At 37.6% G+C, this 22,396-nt stretch overlaps 1 protein-coding gene across 2 annotated transcripts in view; it reads left to right on the plus strand.

The window, feature by feature from the left end:
* sh3pxd2b (SH3 and PX domains 2B) overlaps positions 1 to 22,396 on the plus strand; it is a 329,121-nt gene that overhangs the window by 247,161 nt on the left and 59,564 nt on the right. Inside the window, exons 6-7 of one of the 2 annotated variants that reach the window (XM_060837107.1) lie at positions 484 to 509; positions 3,016 to 3,057. In XM_060837107.1, coding sequence (XP_060693090.1) covers positions 484 to 509; positions 3,016 to 3,057 — 68 coding nt within the window. The remainder of the gene's footprint in view (positions 1 to 483; positions 510 to 3,015; positions 3,058 to 22,396) is intronic. The other variant, XM_060837108.1, reaches the window with a different exon arrangement.

Genomic DNA, 22,396 nt, shown 5'->3' on the forward strand with positions numbered 1-22,396 from the left:
AAAAAAATTAGGCTATTCATTTTGCAGGAAGTGTCTCCTCACCTTTTCTCTTCCAATATTTTTCAATCACTTTTGTGTAACGTTATTATTGCTCTTCCAGCTTAACCTGTGTTTGAGATACCTTCAGATGAATACTTGTTAGAATATCAAATGTATCTACATGTCACTTCTGTCTATTGAAAGTAACATGATTAGTGGAATAACAATTCCTTTGGTTGACAGCCCTGGCAAAGCAGCAGAAATTCTTTCAACTGCACTTTTTAATGAAAATTTGATCATTTTAAAAGATTGAGCGTTGATATGTGTAGAAAAATAATATTCGTATTTGTACAATTAGAAAAAAAACTATATTGTACTTTAATCTTTCCTACAGTCCTTTTTGTAAAATAACTCAAGATTTAAGTTCATCTTTTAAACCAGTAACACTGATGTAACAATAAACTCATCAATCACTCATTAATAACTTCACTTTTCTTATTATAGGGAACCAATTGGAAAGAAGAAATCTGGTAAGGAGCATTGAATTGTTTGTACTAGTTGTCTATTGCTAAAGCTATTTTAAATTATTGTGGCCAGTAGGAATCTTAGAACACTTCAGAGATTAAATATGTTTGATTAAATGCAATTTACCATGAGTTTTTGTGAATTGGAAAAATGTTTTACTTACTAACTTGACAACAAATGGATGCAAAGTGAATTTTTAATTTTAAAAATCTGCAGACAATATCCTTTGAGAGGTATAAATATGGTAGGATGGTGAGAAATTCTAAAGACCAGTCCAAAGAACTGCTAATGGGATAATTTATCTGATAAAATGGTAACAACATCAGCAAGAAGTTTCCACACTCAAAAAACAGACCTAATAGAAACAATATGTAGGCACGGTAGGTGGAGATTTAGACAGCATCCTATGTTCGGGACTCATCAATTGAATATTGCTGAACAAAAATCAGAAATGTTATAAAGCTATTAACTGTAGGCTGAAGTGCTAAACTATGGATCACTGTTAATAATGGCTTGAGTTGTGGAAGGGTTAATAGCAGCTTGTAAAATTAAAGGGACCTTTTTTTATCTAAACAGAGAGCACTGTCACAAATGTTGTGTGATTTGTCTCTCAAAACTGCATTTGGACCTTTCAGGAAAAAAAGAAAGGCCCAACAGCAAAATAATTCTCAATTTTGGAACAGATTTTGAGAAGAGATTGGTAATAGTGATCTATCGTAATATACAAAAGGAAACTGTAGATTGTGCTTTTTCAAACAATGCAGAGAGTAATTGTTTTAATAAGGGATTTGAAATATGCCATAATTTTACTACTGAAATGGCAGCCATTCCTGCAAGTTGAAGGCAAATTATGATAGTGTAATTAAATTAAAGGAAGGAATAGATTATGTAACGCATCATCAATACATCTAGATCCAGGATCCCTTATCCATCCCTAGCAACATAAATAAAACTGATCTGATAAGTCATATATGTACATTTAAAAGCTACAGTGGAGGAAAGACAAAACAATTACAAATGGGTATCAGGGATATGTTTTGTGTTCCATTATACAGCTGCTGGGTTTCAAATGATTCATTTGTATTCATGAGGTTGGCTGTCTGTACATTTATGTAAAAATTGTGGTCTCACTGCCAATCAGTTTTGAAGTTTCCTATTGAATATTTGGATTAAGTACATGATTGAACAGGAGTGAAGCAGAGTAATACTTCCTGGTCAGTTCTCTCCTCTGAATTAAGCACTAAGCTAAGCTCTAGGTTAATACAAACCTGTTCAAAACGATGTTACCATTACAGTGTAAATGTCCCACTGAATCTGCTTTTGGACTAAGTACTGATTCAGCTGTCTTTTTTTTAATAAGACAATATAATAACAATGTTTTGGCAAGTATTTCTGCAGAAGTTCCAAAGATACCATCAAACAAACATTTGAAATTATATAATCCACTAAAGAGGAGGGTTGGGTAGCTGCCCAAATAAGAACAAATGTTATAACATCTGAACCAAAAGTTGTTAACAGCCCTCCATGTGAGTTTAATACTGAATGACAAAATATTATGGTTGGAAATGAGAAATTGAAGTCAGTGAGGAACTCGTCCATATGAACTCCTCAAATCTGAAGGGTCAGGCTGGGTACTTTCCAATGAGGAACTATGTTTATTTTCTTTGGGTGTAATCTAGAAGAGCAAATTAACCTCCTATTCTAGAGCCGCCTTGGGCCTCACCCTGTTGAAATAATTGGGATGGAAACTAAGTTGACTTTAGCTGTCTGATTAATCTAGTTTCTCTGGAGGTTGAAGTTGAATGGATGACTTAATAGGAGTGTAATCTATCTGCAGCTTTTAAAACACAAGAATATATTGGTTCATTATCTTAGATGATGTAGTTTGGAAAAAAAAGTCATCTTCTCATGTTTTAGAAATAAGGTGATCAACAATGTAATTTATGCCAATGAAAGCAATAAGCAATAGAAAAAAGTCGTAAAGCAGAAGAACAGACAGCTTTACATGGAGCTCCATTTCCACTGCCAGAAACTGTTCGAACATAGCTAAAAATTGATCTGGTAGCAAAAGAAAATAATACTGACATTTTATAAGTGATAGTATAAGTGTACCATACACTAGATGCATGCAAACATGCTCCCATGCTTGGTTCTTCCGACTGGTCCTTTGAAATTCAGCCCTGATGTGTTTAGAGCTCACATAGGTCAATGACATAAATTAAAATGCCCAATACCTTGAGAACAGTGTTTCATCATGCCATTGTTTGAAAAAATGTTAACACGGTTTCTGCTTTTCTGATCAATATACAATAACATAAACATTTTATGTATCATTTGTGTAGATCAACAAAACAGGCTGTGACTTTTTGCATTCCCATATTCAGTAAATTATACACAGGGTAAATTTGCCGACATTGCATATAGTTCACTTTCTCAACATCTCAGTTCAAAGCCTTTGTAAAAATGATTTCATTTTTCCTCATGTGTACTTTCATTCATTTTCCTCATTAGGGCTTGCAATAATCCAGAGAACGGCTTCGTTTCTAAAGAGAGGTATTAGAGATACTTGCTTGGCCATTACTGAAATGATCCTTAACATTGCTGGATGGTCTTAAACTGTAATGATTTTGGACCATGCAGCCAGCTGATTGGCAGTGGATGGGGCCAGCTTAATGCTAAATGTGGTGTGGTTCATGCATGCTGAATAACTTTGCATTATTGATTACAAATCGATTAATTGGGATGAAAAATGTTCTCTCACTGCATTCAACTTTCTTCTTGGTAAGGTTCACTCAAGCTGTTGCATACAAAAGAAGGAGTTTTATTTATAAACTTTATATAGGTGCACTATTTTTCAAGTAATTACTAACCCTTTCACGGGCACAAAACAACTTGGATGGTAAATTTCAAAGTTCAGAATTTTTTTTGAAAAAGGCATATGTCGAATTTTAAATGTTTCCCAGTCTCATGTTTAACTTGCCTTTCTAAAAGTTGAAATAGCAAACAAAAAGAAATCTCGTACACAATATTGTGGTACCTCATTCTGATGAGAGAAAACAAGTGGCCTGTAAGAGGGTTATTTAGCAATGATAGATTTAAAACTACACTTAATCCAAGAAGTTACTTGGAGCTTTCTGTCTCACTTGTTATCACTGAATCCACAATTTTCTTTTCACACCACTTTCCACAGAATTTTTTGGATGTGAACCACTGAATTATGTTTTGAAGCTATACTTCAAACTGGATTGGAAACACAGAATATGTTTATGCAGAAGTTTTATACATATGGTGTATGATGTAAGACCAAGGAAATGGGCAGAAACAGGAAGTTGTGGTAGAGCAGGGATGCAATTACTTGTCCCGTTTTGATTGTTCATAGGTTTAAATATTAAATTTCACACAGACTCTGCCTATTTTATTAAAGTTTCATTTATATCTTATTTTAAAGTGATTTTGCAAAAAAAAAAGATTTACACCAATTTAAGCTACTGAGTCATTGTTTATGCTTGATTGTTACTTTAGAAGCTTTAAAGGGAAATGATAACTTTTGGAAAAATGTCTCTTCTTACTCAATGCATATTGTTTAAAATCCTGACAAAACTCAGCAGTTCACCACTGGAACACGAGGTATCAAGTTCACTTACACATTGTGGTCAGTGTTGATTCAGAACTGTGATATGCCGCCTCTTCATATCACTCTTCTTCCGAATATACAATTGTAACTGTTAAGTAGAACTTCTACAAAGTTGTACGATACTGAGTTATTATAAATATTAACTTTCACAATTTCATCAGGTAAATGGATTGATGCATTTTTCCATGTTTTTCTGTTGTTCTTGAAAACTGTTGTAGCAGTATGAGTTACATAGACATTAGATGTCTACATCTTCTAAAAATAACTTTCCTTTGAGTGAAGATCAATGTGTGAAGGCAAATATATGAATATTAGCTGATAACATCTACTTCAGTTCATTGTTACATCGCTCCTGCAGGTCCAAAGTGAACTCAAATACATCAAATCAAATCAGGAACTGTCCTAATCTCTGGCTCAGTATCACATTACTGATAAACAAATTTACCTTTGAACTGTTGGAGAGTGGATCCCTAGGTTGGAGAGTGGATCCCTAGGTTGGATAGAGATTTGCAGCTGCAGTTTAAAATTTGCCACAAATCTTGAAATCAATCAGAGAGGCCTTCAAGGTAATTGATGTATGAAATGAAAAATTTAAAAAATGCTTTGAATAAGTAGGGAATGCTTTTTTTTAAGCTAGAATTGAGATGGAGAAGAGATATTATTTTCAGGCTGGGCTATGTTACCCAACCCGGGGAATAGTTAAATGAGACCAAGCTTTTGGTCACCTCTCCTACCATCCCCTTTGGCTGATCGAACATATTTAAATTAAACCTCTGATGATTTATCGTGTTGGGGACCCAACACAAATACAAATTATTGATATAAAGTGCACAAAGTGTTAAATTAGCCAGGAATACATGCCTGATTTGACGCAAATGTAAACAATTAAGGATCAAAAGCTACAGATGTGTTTCTCACAAAATACAAAACAAGCTTAAAATGACAGAATCCTAATTCTAAAAGCATTTCAAGGCTAGATGTACACCCAGCAATTGGGGTATTGTCTGGCATTTTTTGACTTCTGAGTGTTTAGGAATTAAATTTAGTTATTAAAATGCTTTTGGTTTTTTAGAAACATATTTTGAAATTTAAAAGACAGACAACTAATCCCTGCTGTATGTATTTTTCAATACTTCCTTTTGATTGTGATATGTGTATTAGCATTACAAGACAGAGCATTGTACTTGGTGTACTGCTCTTCACAAATTTGATTTTCCACAAGCAAGTGAGATTTCACAGAGTGCAAGAATGCTTGTGTGTGAACAACACAATCAAAGAGCCACTGCAGGCATAATGGAGACATGGTTTCCTCCAGTATCCTTCGAGTAGTGAGAGTTGTGTTAAACTGACTGTCATTTAACCCAAACATCTCGAGAGATAAATCCCTAATAGGATCTCATCATTGGCCACAAACTTTGCAGAATGTAGTTTGATGAAGTGGATGACCAGGGATGTACAGAAACATGACAAGCTAATCACTTCTTGGCCAATATTCCTGCAGAGAAGGATAGAATCTGAAATGTATGCTGGTTTTGATACATTTGGTATTGCTTGAATTTGCTCTCATGCGTTCTATTAAAATGACACAATTCTTAAGAAAACCCCATCATTTCCTCTGTCTACTATCAAGTTTCCTCCTTACGAATTGCCTTTTGTAAAGTGCAGTTCCAAATATAGTGGCAGCCTCACAAATCCTTGTCATTCGTTTGTATTTTCATGTGGAGAAGGAGCTTCAACAAGGTATTTTATCAAGCAATATGTTTTAACTGAACGCAAATCCATTCTCACTCAGTTCATTTGCATAACTGGTTCACAGGAAATCCAACAATTATGGTTCATTCCTAATTGATTTTGAAAAGGTATTGGTAAACCCTCTTCAGGAACCACTGCAGTCCAAGTTCTATAGAAGCATCCACAATGCTACCAGGAAAGGAATTCCAGGATTTTAACTCAACAGAAGTGATATAATAGCAAAACAAGTCAGGATGGTGTGTGACCCATAGGGGAACCTGCAGGTCATGGTGTCATATGTGCCTTTTGCCTTTGGCTTTCTTGGTTGTAGTTGGATTTTTAAGATGCCGTTGAAGGAGGCTCTGCAAGCTGCTGCAGTGCCTCATATATTTGGTGCACACTTATGCTAATCTAAATGGTGGTGCAGGAGTGAATTTTTAAGGGGATGGGGAGCCATCAATTGGATGGCTTTGGTCCTGGGGGATGTTGAACTTGAATGTTGTTGAAGCTGCATCAAGTAGAGAGATTTTAATGTCACTCCTGACTTGTATGTTCTAATGATGGACAGAATCTGCAGATGCAGAAGTTGAGTTACTTTCAGCAGAATCCCCAACTTCTGACCTAATTTTCAAATATTTTTGGTGCTGCTTTTGGCATAAGAATACAGTTATAACACCAAAGGAAGCCCCTCATGTCCTTTGTGACTCTTTGTAACAGCAACACTTTGTCACTTTCTTGATAAAGCTAACATAATTTATTTTTTTTAAGTTATCTTCCAGTTTCCTTTTGAGAACCTCTGCCTTCAGTACACGCTTGGCACTTTCCAGATCCAAACTGCAAAGAAACACAAAGGTTTTTCTCATCCAAAAAGCAGAAATTGCTGAACAAACTCAGCAGATCTGGCAGCATCTGTGGGGGAGTAAAAAGTTAACATTTGAGTCCAATGGTATCTATCACTGGACTCAAAATGTTGACTCTGCTTTCTCTACATAGATGTATCGAGACACGCTGAGTTTCTCCAGCAATTTCTGTTTTTGTTTCAGATCTTCAGCATCCACAGTTCTTTATTTTAAGGTTTTTCATCCTGTTGCCTTTGGTTATTTTGTCTTCATTCACTCTAAATTTGTTCTTCTGATTCCCAATGTTACTGCAAATATGTTTCAATGTACTCTGTCCAAACCCCTAATGATTACAAACACCTTTATCAATTGTTTTCACTACCATTTTTCTGGCAAGGAAAGTCCCATTTTCTCTAAGCTAGCCACGTAATTGAAGATTTTCTTACTTTGGACTGTTTTCTGCACTTTCTGTAAAGCGACCACATGTCTGCCTAAGTTATTGAGCCCAGATTAAGACAAAATGTTTGTGTTAAGGACCAACCAATGTGTTTTAAAAATATTTACTATAACTTCCGTGCTTTTATACTTCTGTTCTTCATGCCTCTCTTTTTAAAGCCTAGAATACCTATGTCTTATTAATCTCATTCATCTCACTGGAATTAAAAAACATGGCTGACACCAGTTCCTGCAGTCCATCTATTCTACTGTTTTGTAGGAATGAGATAATTGTAACGTTGTTAACTTTTCCCTTAAATGAAATAAATTAGCTCAAAATAATTACAGTATACCATAAAACAAGTCCTGTGGAAGCAAAATATTATGGTTGTTTACTGAGCATTTTTATTTTCATGCACCTTAGATCTGCTTATAAAAAGCATGTGTGTCAGTTGATCCTTCTGTATCTTCAGTACAAATACGTTAGCAGAGATAAGCTGAGAGGATTAAACTTCCCTTGTATTGCCGCTGGATATTGTCGCACATGTTTTCATTTAAAATTTAATGCAGGCATTGAACATTTGGTTCTCAGTCAGATTCTTGATTGAGAGCAGACATACATTTTTCCACAGAAAATATGGTATCTGCCTCGTGATATATTCTGGTAACTTTCGGATCGCAATTTCTTTTGTTATCACTTGCATCTCGATTTTCCTTTTCCATAGTATTTTGCAGTCTTGAAATATACTCATGTATCTTTTTTTTCGAAAATATTTAACATTTGTCAAAGATGGAATTAAGATTGTTTTAATTATGTGCTAAATGTACACATAGAACAGATTCATTAGTGTCTATTTTCCCTTCAGACTAATATGAAGGATTGCCCATTTCCATATAATGCTAACTGAATCCAAAACCAGTAGAAAGACACATGCAATTATCTTCTATTTCTGCGAGATGGTGACTCTTTACATGTGCCAGCACCCATGATATGTGATCAGTAATGTCTGGTCATATCATGTGTGTGATGAGGTAGGTTTTTGATGCCAAAGTACACCAAAATTGCAAAGCGTATACTTGTGATTCATAGGGATGGGTGGTGCCTGAACAAATGAAAGATTATGTGTAGTTTGTCCTGATTGTAATTTAATTGGGGAAATTATATGAGTGATGGAAAGTCTCATTTTGTTTTCTTTTGATGTATTTTTATTCACTCATGGGATGTGGGCATTTCTGGCTGGGCCAGGATTTATTGCCTAACCCTAGTTGCCCTTGAGAAGGTGGTTGTGAGTTGTGGCCTTGAACTACTGCAATCTGTATGCTATAGCTAGATCTTTTTAAAGTTTTGATCTTCCAATTTTTACTGGCTTTCTTGGCTGTCAGCTGCACATGAAAATGCAACAACCTCAGCTGACCTAATTTTGATTTTATTTGGTATGTAATTATCATTAAGTGATATTTTCATTGCGATGGTAGCCAGCATTACAAAATACCTGCAGAATAGGAAATGCCTATTTAGAATTTTTCAATATTTATTCCATAATTATTTTTTAATGTATCCTCTAGTTTGTGAATGGTATCCTTTTTTGATTTAAAAGTACTTGTGTTTTAAAACCCATGGTACTCCACTTAAAGGATAATACATTATTCACGATGTTTCTAAATACTTTCCAATGCCAATCTTGCAATTGTCAGTGATTTTTTTGGATCAAGATATAATGTCCTAGAGAGCACAGAAAAGTGAGGAATTCTTTTATTTGAGAAAACATATAATCAGAAAAGCTGAGTTTAAAAAAAAATTCCTTTCTTAAAATGTCCCCTGCCTGATGATTTGCAACTACTGCAAATATATTGTATAAGAAACAGTAGGTTAATAAAAATTTGCATTGAATGTTGTATTTTAAAGAGCTATCATTAGAATGGAGTCTTAACATCTATATTTAATAATCAATATTTCATATTCAAGGTTATTCATTTGATACATTTTGAGAATCTATTTCAATATCAATGCATTTAACATTTGTTAATTCAAATTATTTACTGTTTCTTCATGTCCTGTTTACTCAGATGTTTTACTGCTCTTTTTAGCATAGTGCTCTTTTCCAGTAATATCACTGTTAATTTAGAGTTACTTTGAGCAATATACAGTTATTTTCATGCTATCTAACGTTTATAATTGTCTTATTTACACTTTTGTATGATTAGATTTGAGTCTTTCGTAACCGAACAAAATAAGCTTTGCAAGAGAGCGGGCTAAGATATTGTTCTTACCCATTCAATTTTGTTCTGGCTAATAAATTTAATTGGTTTTAGAGATATTTTTCTACTGTTCTTTGTGGTTAAGAATTAATCATGTGATTTTTATCCTAAGCATGTTGCATGAACTCCACTTATGCTCAGATTTGGTTAGAGCATTTGAAACTGCTGTTGTTCACTATATTAGGGGAGAATATAATTTTGGCATCAAAAACATGACTCCTGGCTGCAGTTCAGATCTTCTAGCAGTTGGGTGAGTGAGTTATAGGAGAATTCCTGGCAACCTAACTGAGTGCCAGGAAATAGCAGCAGTTCCCCTCTGAAACTCCTATTGCTTTTCAACTCAGTTTCACAGTCATTTTCACGGTTTAATAGTAATGAGTTCTTGTTCAATTCTACCTGGTTTGTGTACAGATGGTATTGCTTTGTTTAGCACATGCCCATACAACATGCACGTAGTTGCATTTATGGGAGTAGTTTCCAAATCTTTAGCTGCTTTGTTGTTAAAGCTCGTGTATACAGCATTCAATATCGATCTTTTTTTTGGGGAAGCATAAGAATGTTTAATGAAATGCTGGAGAGTTACCATCCCAGGTAATGGTAATACTGGCTAAGTCAATTTCCAGAATGAAACCTCACTTGTTAGACAATGAGTTGTATTTCTTGGAATTTGATTGCTATGAGGCTGCCAATGTACAAGTAACAAACGTTTATTAAACAAAAGGGGTAAAAAAGCAATGGTTCTGTCATAAAGAGCAAAAAAAATTCATCCTTTTCCCCCAGAAATAGCATTAGCAAACATTGATCCAGTCAAGTATGACTTTAAAGTTTCTTAATGAACTGCTGAAGATACAACATTGCTTTTGACAAAATTCTGCACATTCACTAGAAATAGTTATCTCTCCCAGATGGGCTAATGCACTGATGTTTTCTGTCTATCACTATTTTGAAGCTGCTGAAACAGTTTAATTCTTCTTTCCAGCTCCGGCTCTGGTTTCCACAAACTAAACAGCCCTTCTTCTGGAATGCAACTGCTTTTGAATCAAACCAGTGGTCCCTAGCCATCTGTCTTGCTGTAGGTCGTGAAAACCCAAGTCAACAATAATCATGATTATCTCACTCGTTGAGTCATTTTTCAAATTATTATTGTTCAGTCAGGAAATGTGGGTTTCACTGTCTGAGTCGGTACTTATTGCTTCTTTTTAACTGACCTTGAGAAAATATTGCTGAGCTGGTTTTTTTTTGAATCCGAGCAGTCATTTTGTTATTGATACATCCAAAATATTTTTAGGGAGGAAAGTTCAACCATTTTTACTCAGTGATGCTGAAGGAACAGCTATGTATTTCTAAGTAACTATGGAGAGTGGTTTGGAGAGGAATGTGCAGTTGGTGGGGTTCCTATCTATCTGCTGCCCTTATTCTTTGAGCAGTACTGCTCATAGGTTTGGAATGTGTTGTCTAAAGATATTGGAGAGTATCCAGTTCATCTTGTAGATGGCACGTACTGCTGCTACTGAGCCCCAGTGGTAAAGGGGCTGGATGTTTATAAATGTGGTGCCAGTCAAAGGAAGTTGCTTTATCCTGGATGGTGTGAAGCGCTTTGAGTATTGTTGGAGCTGCACTCATCCAGGCAAGAGTATTTATTCACCCTCCAGACTGTGCCTTTGTAGATGGTGAACAAACTTTAAAGATTGAGGACATGAGTTATTCACTACAGGAGTCCTAGTCGATGACCTGTTCTTGCAGCTGCAGTATTTTATTATCTAGTCCAGTTCATTTTCAGGTAACATGCAGGACGTTGATAGCGAGGGATTCAGGGATGGTAATGCCATGGAAGATTAAGGAGAGATGGTTAGATACACTCTTGTTGGAGATGGTCATTAGAACTTAAGAACTACGAGCAGGAGTATGCTGTTCGGCCCTTCGAGCTTGCTCCACCACTCAATAAGATCATGGCCAACCTTTTCGTGGACTCGGTTCCACTTACCTGCACTTTTCAAAAAAGTATGAACCTTAGATTTAAAAGCAATTACTGAAGTAGTATCAACTACTTCCCTGGGCAAGGAATTCCACAGATTAACAACCCTCTGGGTGAAGAAGTTCCTTCTCAGTTCAGTTCTAAACCTGCTTCCTGTAATCTTGAGGCCATGCCCTCTTGACCTAGTCTCACCCCCCTGTGGAAACATCCTATCTATTTCTATTTTATCGATTCCCTTCATAATTTCATATGTTTCTATAAGATCCCCCCTCATTCTTCTGAATTCTAATGAATATAATCCCAATCTACTCAGCTTCTCCTCATAAGCCAACCCCCTCAACTCTGGGATCAACCCAGTGAACCTCCTCTACACCCCTTCCAGTGCCAGTACATCCTTTCTTAAGAAAGGAGACCAAATCTGCACACAGTACTCTAGGTGTGGCCTCACCAATACCTTGTACAGCTGTAACATTACCTCGCTGCTTTTAAACTCAGCCCCTTTAGCAATGAAGGACAAAATTCCATTTGCGTTCCTAATTACTTATTGTACCTGTAGACCAACCTTCTGTGATTCATGCACAAGGACACCCAGGTCCCTCTGCAAATCAGCATGCTGCAACTTTCTATCATTTAAGTAATAATCTATTTTGTTATTCCGACCAAAATGTATGACTTCTCATTTACTAACATTGCATTCCATTTGCCAGACCTTTGCCCACTCACTCAATGTATCTATGTTCCTCTGCAAAGTTTCACAGTCCTCTGCACACTTTGCTATGCCACTCATCTCACTGTTATCGCCAAATTTTGATACCGAACAGGGGGTCCACAACTCCAAATCATCTATACAAATTGTAAATAATTGTGATCCCAACACTGATCCCTGAGGCACACCACTAGTCATTCCCTGACACTTTTATCTGAAACCTGGATGTTGCTCAGGTCATGCTGGATTTGGGCATGGAACAGCTTCAGGATTACTAGAGAAATTGAGGCTTTGGTCAAGAAAAAGAATGAAGAATATGTCAGGTATGGTCAGCAGGGATCAAGTGAATCCTTAAAAGAGTATAAAGGCAGGAGGAATATACTTTAGAGGGAGTTCAGTAAGGCAAAAGAGGGGCATAAGATAGCTTTGGTGGATAGGGTCAAGGAGAATCCAAAAAGGTTTTACAGATACATTAATGAGAAAAGAGTAACTAAGGAGAGAATAGGGCCCCTTAAAGATGGGCAAGGCAACCAATGTGTGGGACTGCAGGAGATGGATGAGATGCTAAATCAGTATTTCGCGTCAGTGTTGACTGTGGAGAAGGATATGGAAGCTAGAGAACTTTAGGAAATAATAGTGATATTTTGAAAAGTATTCATATTACAGAGCAGGTGTTAGACCTCATAAAATGCAAAAAGGTGAATAAATCCCCGGGATCTGCTCAGATGTACCCTAGAGCCTTATGCGAAGTTAGGAAAGTGATTGCTGTGTCTCTTGCGGAGGTATTTATCATCGATAGCCATGGGTGAGGTGCAGGAAAACTGGAGGTTGGCTACATGGTGCCATTATTTAAGAAGGGTGAAAAGGAAAAGCCAGGGAACAACAGACAGGTGAGCCTGATGTCAGTGGTGGGTGAGTTGTTGGAGGGAATTCTGAGGAACAGAATTTACATGCATTTGGAAAGGCAGGGACTGATTAGAGATAGTCAACATAGATCTGTGTGGGAAATTGTGTCTCACTAACTTGAATGAGTTTTTTGAAGAAGTGATGAAGAAGATTGATGAAAAAGATTGATGAAGGCAGATTTGTGAACTTTGTCCATATGGACTTCAGTAAAGCATGGTAAACTCGTGAGCAAGGTTAAATCAAATGGAATACAGAGAGAACTAGCCATTTGGATCCAAAATTGACTCGAAGGTAGGAGACAGAAGGTGGTGGTGGAGGTTTGTTTTTCAGACTGGAGGAGTGTGACCAGTTGTGTCACAAGGATCGGTGCTGGATCCATGCTTTTTGTAATTTATGGAAATGATTTGAATGTGAATATTGGAGGTATGGTTGGTAAATTTGCAAATGATACCAAAATTCATAGTGGACAGGAAAGAGGGTTTGAGAGTGGGATGCTGGAAAAGTACAGCAGGTGAGGTAGCATCTGAGGAGCAGAAGAATCGATGTTTCATGAAGGGCTTATGCCCGAAACCGCACTCCCAACTCTGATCGCCAGCATCTGTAGACTTCACCTTCTCCTAATTGATTTCAACCCTACTGTGAAGCCCTCGTTCCTGATGAAGGGCTTGTGCCCGAAACACTGATTCTCCTGCTCCTCGGATGCTACCTGACTGCTGTGCTTTTCCAGTACCTCACTGTCAACTCTGATCTCCAGCATCTGCAGTCCTCACTTTCTCCCAGCAAAGAGGGTTTCCTCAGAATACACGGAGACCTTGATCAGATGGATCAATGGGCGGAGGACTGGTAGATGGAGTTTAATCTAGATAAATGTGAGGTACCCATTTTGGTAGAGCAAACCATGGCAGGATTTATACACTTAATAGTAGGGTCCTGGGGATTGTTGCCAAACAAAGAGATCTTGGAGTGCAGGGTCACAGTTGCTTGAAAGTGGAGTTGCAGGTGGACAGGGTAGTGAAGAAGGCATTTGGTACTCTTGTCTTTATTGGTCATTGCATTGAGTATAGGAGTTGGGAGGTCCTGCTGTAGTTGTACAGGATATTAGTTAGGCCAATTTTGGAATACGGCATGCAATTCTGGTCTTTCTGCTATCGGAAAAATGCTGTGAAACTTGAAAGGATTTAGATAAGATTTGCAAGGATGTTGCCAGGGTTGGAGAGTTTGATCTATAGGGAAAGGCTGAATAGGCTGAAGCTATTTTCCCTGGAGCATCAGAAGCTGAGGAGTGACCTTATGGAAATTTATAAAATCATGAGGCACATGGATAGGGTGAATAGCCAAGATGTTTTCTCCAGGGTAAGGGAACCCAGAACTACTGGGAATAAGGTTTGCGGTGAGAGGGGAAAGCTTTAAAAGGGATCCAAGGGGCAAAGTCTTCACGTAGAGGGTTGTATGTGTGTAATGAGCTATCAGAGGAAGTGGTGGAGGTTAGAACAATTACAAAATTTAAAAGGTATATGAATAGAAAGGGTTTAGAGGGATATGGGGCATATGCTGGCAAATGGGACTAGATTAATTTAAAATATCTGTTTGGCATGTACAAGTTGGACCAAAGGGTCTGTTTCGGTGCTGTACATCTCCATGACTTTAGCTGACAAATGGTGCTGAACATGATACAGTCCTTGGCAAATACTCCCACTTCTGGCCTTATGATGGAGAGAAGGTTAATGAAGCAACTGATGGTTAGGTCTGGGACACTACCCTGAGAAACACTTGCTGTGAAGCCCCCAGATGGCTGACCTCGGACAGCTGCAAAAATATTCCTTTCTGCCTGATTGCAACCACTGAGTGTTTTCCTTGTGATTCCCATTGACTGTAGTTTTGCTAAGGCTTCTTGACACCCCACCTTGAAATGTGGCCTTGTTATCAAGTGCAGTCACTCTCTTTATCTTAAGTCACATGATTTATTGGAATAGCAGTCATTACCTCTCATTGTTCCAAAAGACTTCCTTAACTCTTCTTGAGTACACTGCAGATCAAATACCTTCAGAGAACTGAAAAACAAAACCCCATTTAACTCTACTTTCTAATCCAAATTCCCAAAGTAATAATAAAAATGTCATCACAAAAAGGCCCTTCTGCGCTAAATGAGATCAGCTTCCATCCAACTACTTGATTCTGTCAGAGAGAACTGTTTTTGCATAGTAAAGGTAATCAGAAATGCGATAAGGCACCGATAGACATTCTATGATCATGACCACTGCTGCTCGTTGTGGCCAACTTTCATCGTCTTGCCCTCATGTCATTTCAAGATATCACAGGAGGACACAGACTTTAGAACAGTTTGTTGATGTTTGCTTTACCAGGAGAATCAGTTTAATCTCTTAGGGAGATATTTATCCAAATTTCCTGGAGTATGGCCCATGTAAAAATCCAAGCACCTTAGAACAATATGGTGTTATTAATGAATTGCAAGAACTTTACTGCTTTAGTACGTATGTATTGAATGGTCAGACACATGGGATTATGTAAGCTAATTTTCAATTCCCATGTAATGGAATCATTTTTAAGAAAAAAGACATTTTTGTGCATTGATTATATAAAGACTTTGAGAGACAAAATGAGGGATCTTAACCAAGAAGAAAATGGGTGAGTTTGAATCAGGCGGAGACTTATTGTTTGAGAAATCTATTTCTCAACACAAATCTCCCTCTGGCTTTGCCACTTTTTTCTAAACTAGGGTTAAAGATGGATAAGAGATCACCCCCTCCAAGGAATTGAAGTGGTACTTTAGGTGTATTGAGGATGATATTTATCTGACATTGAGCCTGGTTTCTGAGTGCCCCAATTCTGACAGTTCCATGGAGGTGAGGTCACAGTAAATCTAGAAAGTCAGTGCTTTTATCTCCATGAACAAGGAACTGCCATGATCTGACACATTACCCGTCTCAATGTTTTAAAAAAAGCCCTCAAATTTAAATGTCAAGCTTTTGAACTTACACCACCAAGAGATTCTCAATCAATCCCTCTCACCATAACTAGCTTGGAAATCTGGTTGGCATCTGGGCATTGCATCAATTTTGTCATGCTGTGGATGTGGTGTGAAGTTAAAACACAGCAGAGGTTTGGAGAATTCTGAATTGTGCATTCCCCACATCTTTCTGACAGTGCTGCTTTGCAAATGTGTACTCGTCTTCCCAAAAGCTTTCCTCTGCAACTCCAACAATGAAACCTTATTAGATTTCACAGCCAGAAAATGAAATGTAAATACTAAATTGTCTGGCAAATAGTCATGGAACAGACTTTTGACATCTTGAAATAACAGTTCCTGTTTTGAACTGATTTGCAGGTGTCTTAGATTATATTGGCCATCATTCCTTCCAAAGTTTCCTTCAAGAGGAAGTCTACAGCATCGTTCCATGCTTCCTTCAACAAGACCAGATGCAATAGTCTCTTGCAGTTGGTTAGGTAAAAACAAGCAGATGCTGGAAACCAGATTCTAGATTAGAGTGGTGCTCGAAAAGCACAGCAGTTCAGGAAACATCCGAGGAGCAGGAAAATCGACAGTTCGGGCAAAAGCCCTTCATCAGGAATAGAGGTAGAGTGCCTGCAGGGTCGAGCGAGAAATGAGAGGATGGTGGGGGTGGGGAGAAAGTAGCATAGAGTACAATAGGTGAATGGGGGTGGGGATGGAGGTGATAGGTCAGAGAGGAGAGTGGAGTGGATAGGTGAAAAGGAAGATAGGCAGATAGAACAAGTTATGGGGACAGTGCTGAGCTGGAAGTTTGGAACTGGGGTGAGGTGGGGGGAGGGGAAATGAGGAAACTGGTGAAGTCCACATTGATGCCCTGGGGTTGAAGTGTTCCGGGGCAGAAGATGAGGCCTTCTTCCTCTAGACGTCGGGTGGTGAAGGAGCAGTGGTGAAGGAGGCCCAGGACCTCCATGTCCTCGGCTGAGTAGGAGGGGGAATTGAAATGTTGGGCCACAGGGTGGTGTAGTTGACTGGTGCGTGTGTCCCAGAGATGTTCCCTAAAGCGCTCTGCTAGGAGGCGTCCAGTCTCCCCAATGTAGAGGTGACCACATTGGGAGCAACGGATACAATAAATGATATTGGTGGATGTGCAAGTAAAACTTTGATTGATGTGGAAGAATCCTTGGGGCCTTGGATGGAGGTGAGGTGTAGGCGCAGGTTTTGCAATTCCTGCGGTAGCAGGGGAAGGGACCAGGACGGGAGGATGGGTTGTCGTGGGTGTGGGCCTGACCAGGTAGTCACGGAGGGAATGGTGTTTGCGGAAGGCGGAAAGGGGTGGGGGGGGACGAATATATCCCTGGTGGTGGGGTCCGTTTGTAGTAGCACGAAGGGAATGGTCTTGTAATTGGTTGTCAAGGAAGTTACCTATTGGAATAGAAGGTCGAAAGTTGTTTTTCAATTTTAGCTGCATGATACCTCTTCAGATATATGTCTGTACATACTCAGACAAGAAAGGACATGCATAATGGAATTTGCAATTATATATAGTGCTTAATCACAACAGCAAGGAATCCTAAAAGGCTTTGCAGCAATTTCATTACTTTGACATACATAAATGAGACTGGAATGACTGACTCAAAGTTAATGTGGGAAGAATGAATCTCAATTCCTGGAGCAGTAGAACTAGTACTGTGGAAATTGGGAGCTATACTGCTGGCCTGGTCTTCATCAGAGCCATACTGGGACTAAGTTAAAAATCACACAATACCAGGTTATAGTCCAACAGATTTAATTGGAAGCACACTAGCTTTCGGAGCGACGCTCCTTCATCTGGTGATAGTGGAGGGCTCGATTGTAACACAGAATTTATAGCAAAAATTTGCAGTGTAATGTAACTGAAATTATACATTGAAAAATTGATTGTCTGTTAAGCCTTTCATCTGTTAGAATACAGTGATAGTTTCACTTCTTTCATGTGTAAATCACAAAACCTTTTTTTTAAAGTTGCATTCTCGGGTTAGGTACACACAGACGCACACACAGACACCCACACACACCCTTATAGACACACACACTCCCACACTCTCACATGCAACCCTTCACAGACTTAAGACACTCTGCACTCACTATACAAACACACACACACTCTCTTTCTCACACTCACAACCCCCACCCCAGACAGACAGACACACAGACAAAGACCCACATGCACACATATATTTTGTGGGGTGAATTTGTACTTTCAGAGTTACATTGCACTTTCCTCAAAAAACTGCATACATTCATGTAGAACTCTGAGCTCAAAAACTGCATGAATTTATGTAAAACTCTGTTCTCTCACTTTTTAGATTAGAATCAATCTAAACATCAGGCCATAGACAGAGAACACAGGAGGCTAATACCTTCAACATATTGTCTAACTATCACCATTGTTAACAGCTAACCCGAGAATGCAACTTTAAAAAAAAGGTTTTGTGATTTATACATGAAAGAAGTGAAACTACCACTGTATTCTAACAGATGAAAGGCTTAACAGACAATCATTTTTTCAATGTATAATTTCAGTTACAGCACACTACAAATTTTTGCTATAAATTCTGTGTTACAATCGTGCCCTCCACTATCACCTGATGAAATAGCGTTGCTCCGAAAGCTAGTGTGCTTCCAATTAAACCTGTTGGACTATAACCTGGTGTTGTGTGATTTTTAATTTTGTCCACCCCAGTCCAACACCGGCATCTCCAAATCACAAATACTGGTACTAGGTATTCTGGTGAATGATATAGCTTGGGTATTTGAGGAAGCTTTCAACTTTAGTTTCATGTTGGTGAGAGATCACATGGGGGAAGAGATGATTAATTAAAGGTGTGGGGCAGGGTAACAGGATATAATTGCAATAAAGCTGAAAAATGTGTTGCTGGAAAAATGCAGCAGGTCAGGCAGCATCCAAGGAGCAGGAGAATCGATGTTTTGGGCATTCCTGAAGAAGGGTTTATGCCTGAAACGTCGATTCTCCTGCTCCTTGGATGCTGCCTGACCTGCTGCGCTTTTCCAGCAACACATTTCTCAGCTCTGATCTCCAACATCTGCAGTCCTCACTTTCTCCTATAACTGCAATAAAGACAATCAGAGTGTGTTAGATAGCATACAAAATTAATGGTCCATCAACAGATAAGGCTAGAGGTTGCAGATGTAGAAGAGACACAATTAAGGGTTCTATATCTAAATCTACATTTGTCATAAGAAATGGATTATATGATGGCTGTTACAATGTTTTGAAGAGCAGGAAGTTAGCTGGTAGGCTAGCTCTGTTATGGATGATGTTGGTGGAATAGTGAAGTAGAATTATAATAGTAAGACCAATTTGGATAAATATTAAAAATTGCAAAGGTAAGAAGTCGCTTGTGTGAGTTGTTTGTAGTTAACAGTAACTATACTGTAGGATGATGTATTATGGAAGAAATAAAAGAGTTTGTTAGAAAGGCAACAATCATGGGTGATTTTAATCTACTTAAAGATTGGATTAATCAGGTTGGTAAAGAAATGCTGAAATGAGTTCCTAGCGTATTTGCAATACTGTTTCCTACTTTGGCATGTTATATAGCTATCCAGAGAACTGATAATTCTAGATCTAGAAATATATAATAAGGCAAGATTAATTAGTGACCTCTTCATAACGAAGTCCCTAGGTAACAGTGATCATAACATAATACAATTTTGCATTCAGTCAGTGGGAGAAGAAAGCAGACTCGTGTTTAAACACAAATAAAATAATTACATGGGTATGAGGCTTAGAACTAGCTAAACTAAACTGGCAAGTTAGGTTATTGTGTAAGTCAGTTGAAAAACATTGATGGATATTTAAGAAAATATTCAATAACATTTAGTAAAATACACATTCCAGTGAAAAGGTAAGACTATAGGAAAACACTGCATCATTCATGTCTAGCTAAAGAAGTTAAAAAAATTGCAAATTGAAAGAAATGGGTATACTTCTACAAAGATTGATGACAGGTCAAAGACAGGATAGAATATAAAACCAACAAAGAATGGATTTGTTAAAATGAGGGAGCAATCGAAAGTATGAACGAACGCCAGCAAGATATATATATTTTTTAAAAGGTAGATGTACTTACTATAGGTATATTAAAGGGAAGGAATAATTAAAGTGAATGTTCGTCCTTTGGAAAGAGAGCCCAGTTAATTAATAAGAGGAGATAAGGAAATGGCAGATGCATTGAACAAGTTTTTTTTAAACTATCTTCATTGTAGAACACATCCCAAATAACATCCTAGAAATAGTTGTAAATCAAGAGGTGAAAGAGTGGAGAATTTAAAATAATTACAATTGTTGGGATCAGAGTATAAGAAAATTATTAGAACTAAAAGTTGCGACGTTCCCAAGACCTGATGGATGTCATCGTAATATGTTGAAAAACATACTTTCCCAGATAGCAGATGCTTTGATTTTAATTGGCCAAAATATGCTAGATTCTTCATTAAAGAACGAGGTCAGACAGAAAAGGGGACAGAACAAACTAGTCAATCAAAATCTGTCACAGTGAAAATGTTGCAATCTATTATTAAGGAGGTCCTGCAGGGCACATTGTATAAAGGTATTCTATCAAGCAGAATCAATATAGTTTTCTGAAAGGGAAATCATATTTGACTAATTTATTAGTTCTCTGGACAAGAAACAGGCAATATAGATAAGGCAAGAAGCTACAGATATGGTGTGCTTGGATTTCCAAAAAGCATTTGATGCAACATCAAAGGCTACTAACAAAATAATTCTCCTGATGGAGGAAACAACATATTAGTATGGGTGGACAATTGATCGATAAGAGGAAGTCGAAGATAGGGATAAATTTATCAACCCGAAAATGAACAGAAGTAATGAGTGAAATGCACAGAAATCAAAGCTGGAACCTTAACTATTTGCAATGTGTATCAATGAATGGACAGAATGTATGGTAGCTACATTTCCTCCTGACACAGTTAGGAGAATAAGTCTTTAAGATGACGTAAGCAGTCTGCAAAGGTATAAAGGTAATTTACATAAGTGGGCAAGAAATTGATGTGAGAAATAATGTGAGAAACATGACCTTGTTCACTTTAGTAAAAAAAATAGAAAATGAGTTTGAGAAGTTCCAGGACTTGGTGGACTTCATCCTAAGATCTTAAAAGTGGTTGCTGAAATAGTAGATGCATTGATTTTAATTATTCAAAAATATCCAAGTATCATAAAATGTTAGGATGCTAGTACTGCAAGTAATCAAGATGACAAATGAGATATTATTTATTGCAAGGGAAAGGGATTATAAAAGTAGAGAATTTTGTGACAGTTAACACCATATCCACAGATATTCACTCTCTGTATTAGCAGAATATGCAGTCTATAAGATGCAGCACAGACATTTATCAAGTTTCCTTAGCTAGCACCTCCAAACCCATGACTGCTGCCATCAAGAACAGCAGATACATAGGAACATCAATCACCTGCAAATTCCCCTTCAAGCCAATCATCATCCTGATTTGGAAATATATTGTTGTTCCTTCAGTGTCAAAATCATGGAAGTCCATCCCTAACAGTATTTTGGAGATACCTATACTAAATGGACTGCAGCAGTTCAAAAAGGCAGCTTGCGACCACCTTCTCAAGCACAACTAGGGTTAGGCAGCAAATGCCTGTCCAGCCAGCAATGCCCATATTCCATGAATGAATGAAATAAAAATATAGGAAAAACAGCATCCAATTTGTATACAACAAGCTTTCATTGATAGATAAGAAAATAACTAGGTAATCTATTGTAGATCATGCAAGTTGAAGGAATGTTGACCATGCCAACACTCTCTCCTTTCATGAAATAGCGATATCTTTATCAAACATGCAGTTGTGGTAGAATAATTCTTCAGTTGAACTTAAAGAATGTTGGTAGGTTCTCCCCAGTGACCTCACTCATATTTCCAAGGTGATTTCTCCAAAGGAACGTAAACTTCCAGTGGTTTCACCATTCTTCAATTCAGGTCCATTTCCTATGAGTGAAGCTGTACTACATAGAGCCAGGCTAATGCTGAAGCCAAGAGTAATAGGAAGCAAAGAGATTTAGCGATAGATTATATCCATAATTTGTGTTACAAAATAGACAAGCAAGTATTTTGCACTGGAAAAACTCAATCTGTAATTTACTAAAGAGAAAATATCCATCTTGTAAAAGATAAACTGATATAAAAATAAAGTATCTGGCAAAGAAAGAGGGAGGTTTGTAAAATATGTTCAGCACTGCTTTCTATGTTTTCTTTAGTCCAACAAGGAAAGAAAAGTGCTGAATTTAATTTTAGGTAATTTAGTTGAACAAATTGGTATTTAACAACATTGAACGTCTTAGAACAACATTAATAATTAAATCAGGTTTATATAAAAATTGTTGAGAAGAGT

The sequence above is a fragment of the Hemiscyllium ocellatum genome, chromosome 16 (assembly GCF_020745735.1).
Source record: "Hemiscyllium ocellatum isolate sHemOce1 chromosome 16, sHemOce1.pat.X.cur, whole genome shotgun sequence".
In the NCBI taxonomy this organism is placed as follows: domain Eukaryota; kingdom Metazoa; phylum Chordata; class Chondrichthyes; order Orectolobiformes; family Hemiscylliidae; genus Hemiscyllium; species Hemiscyllium ocellatum.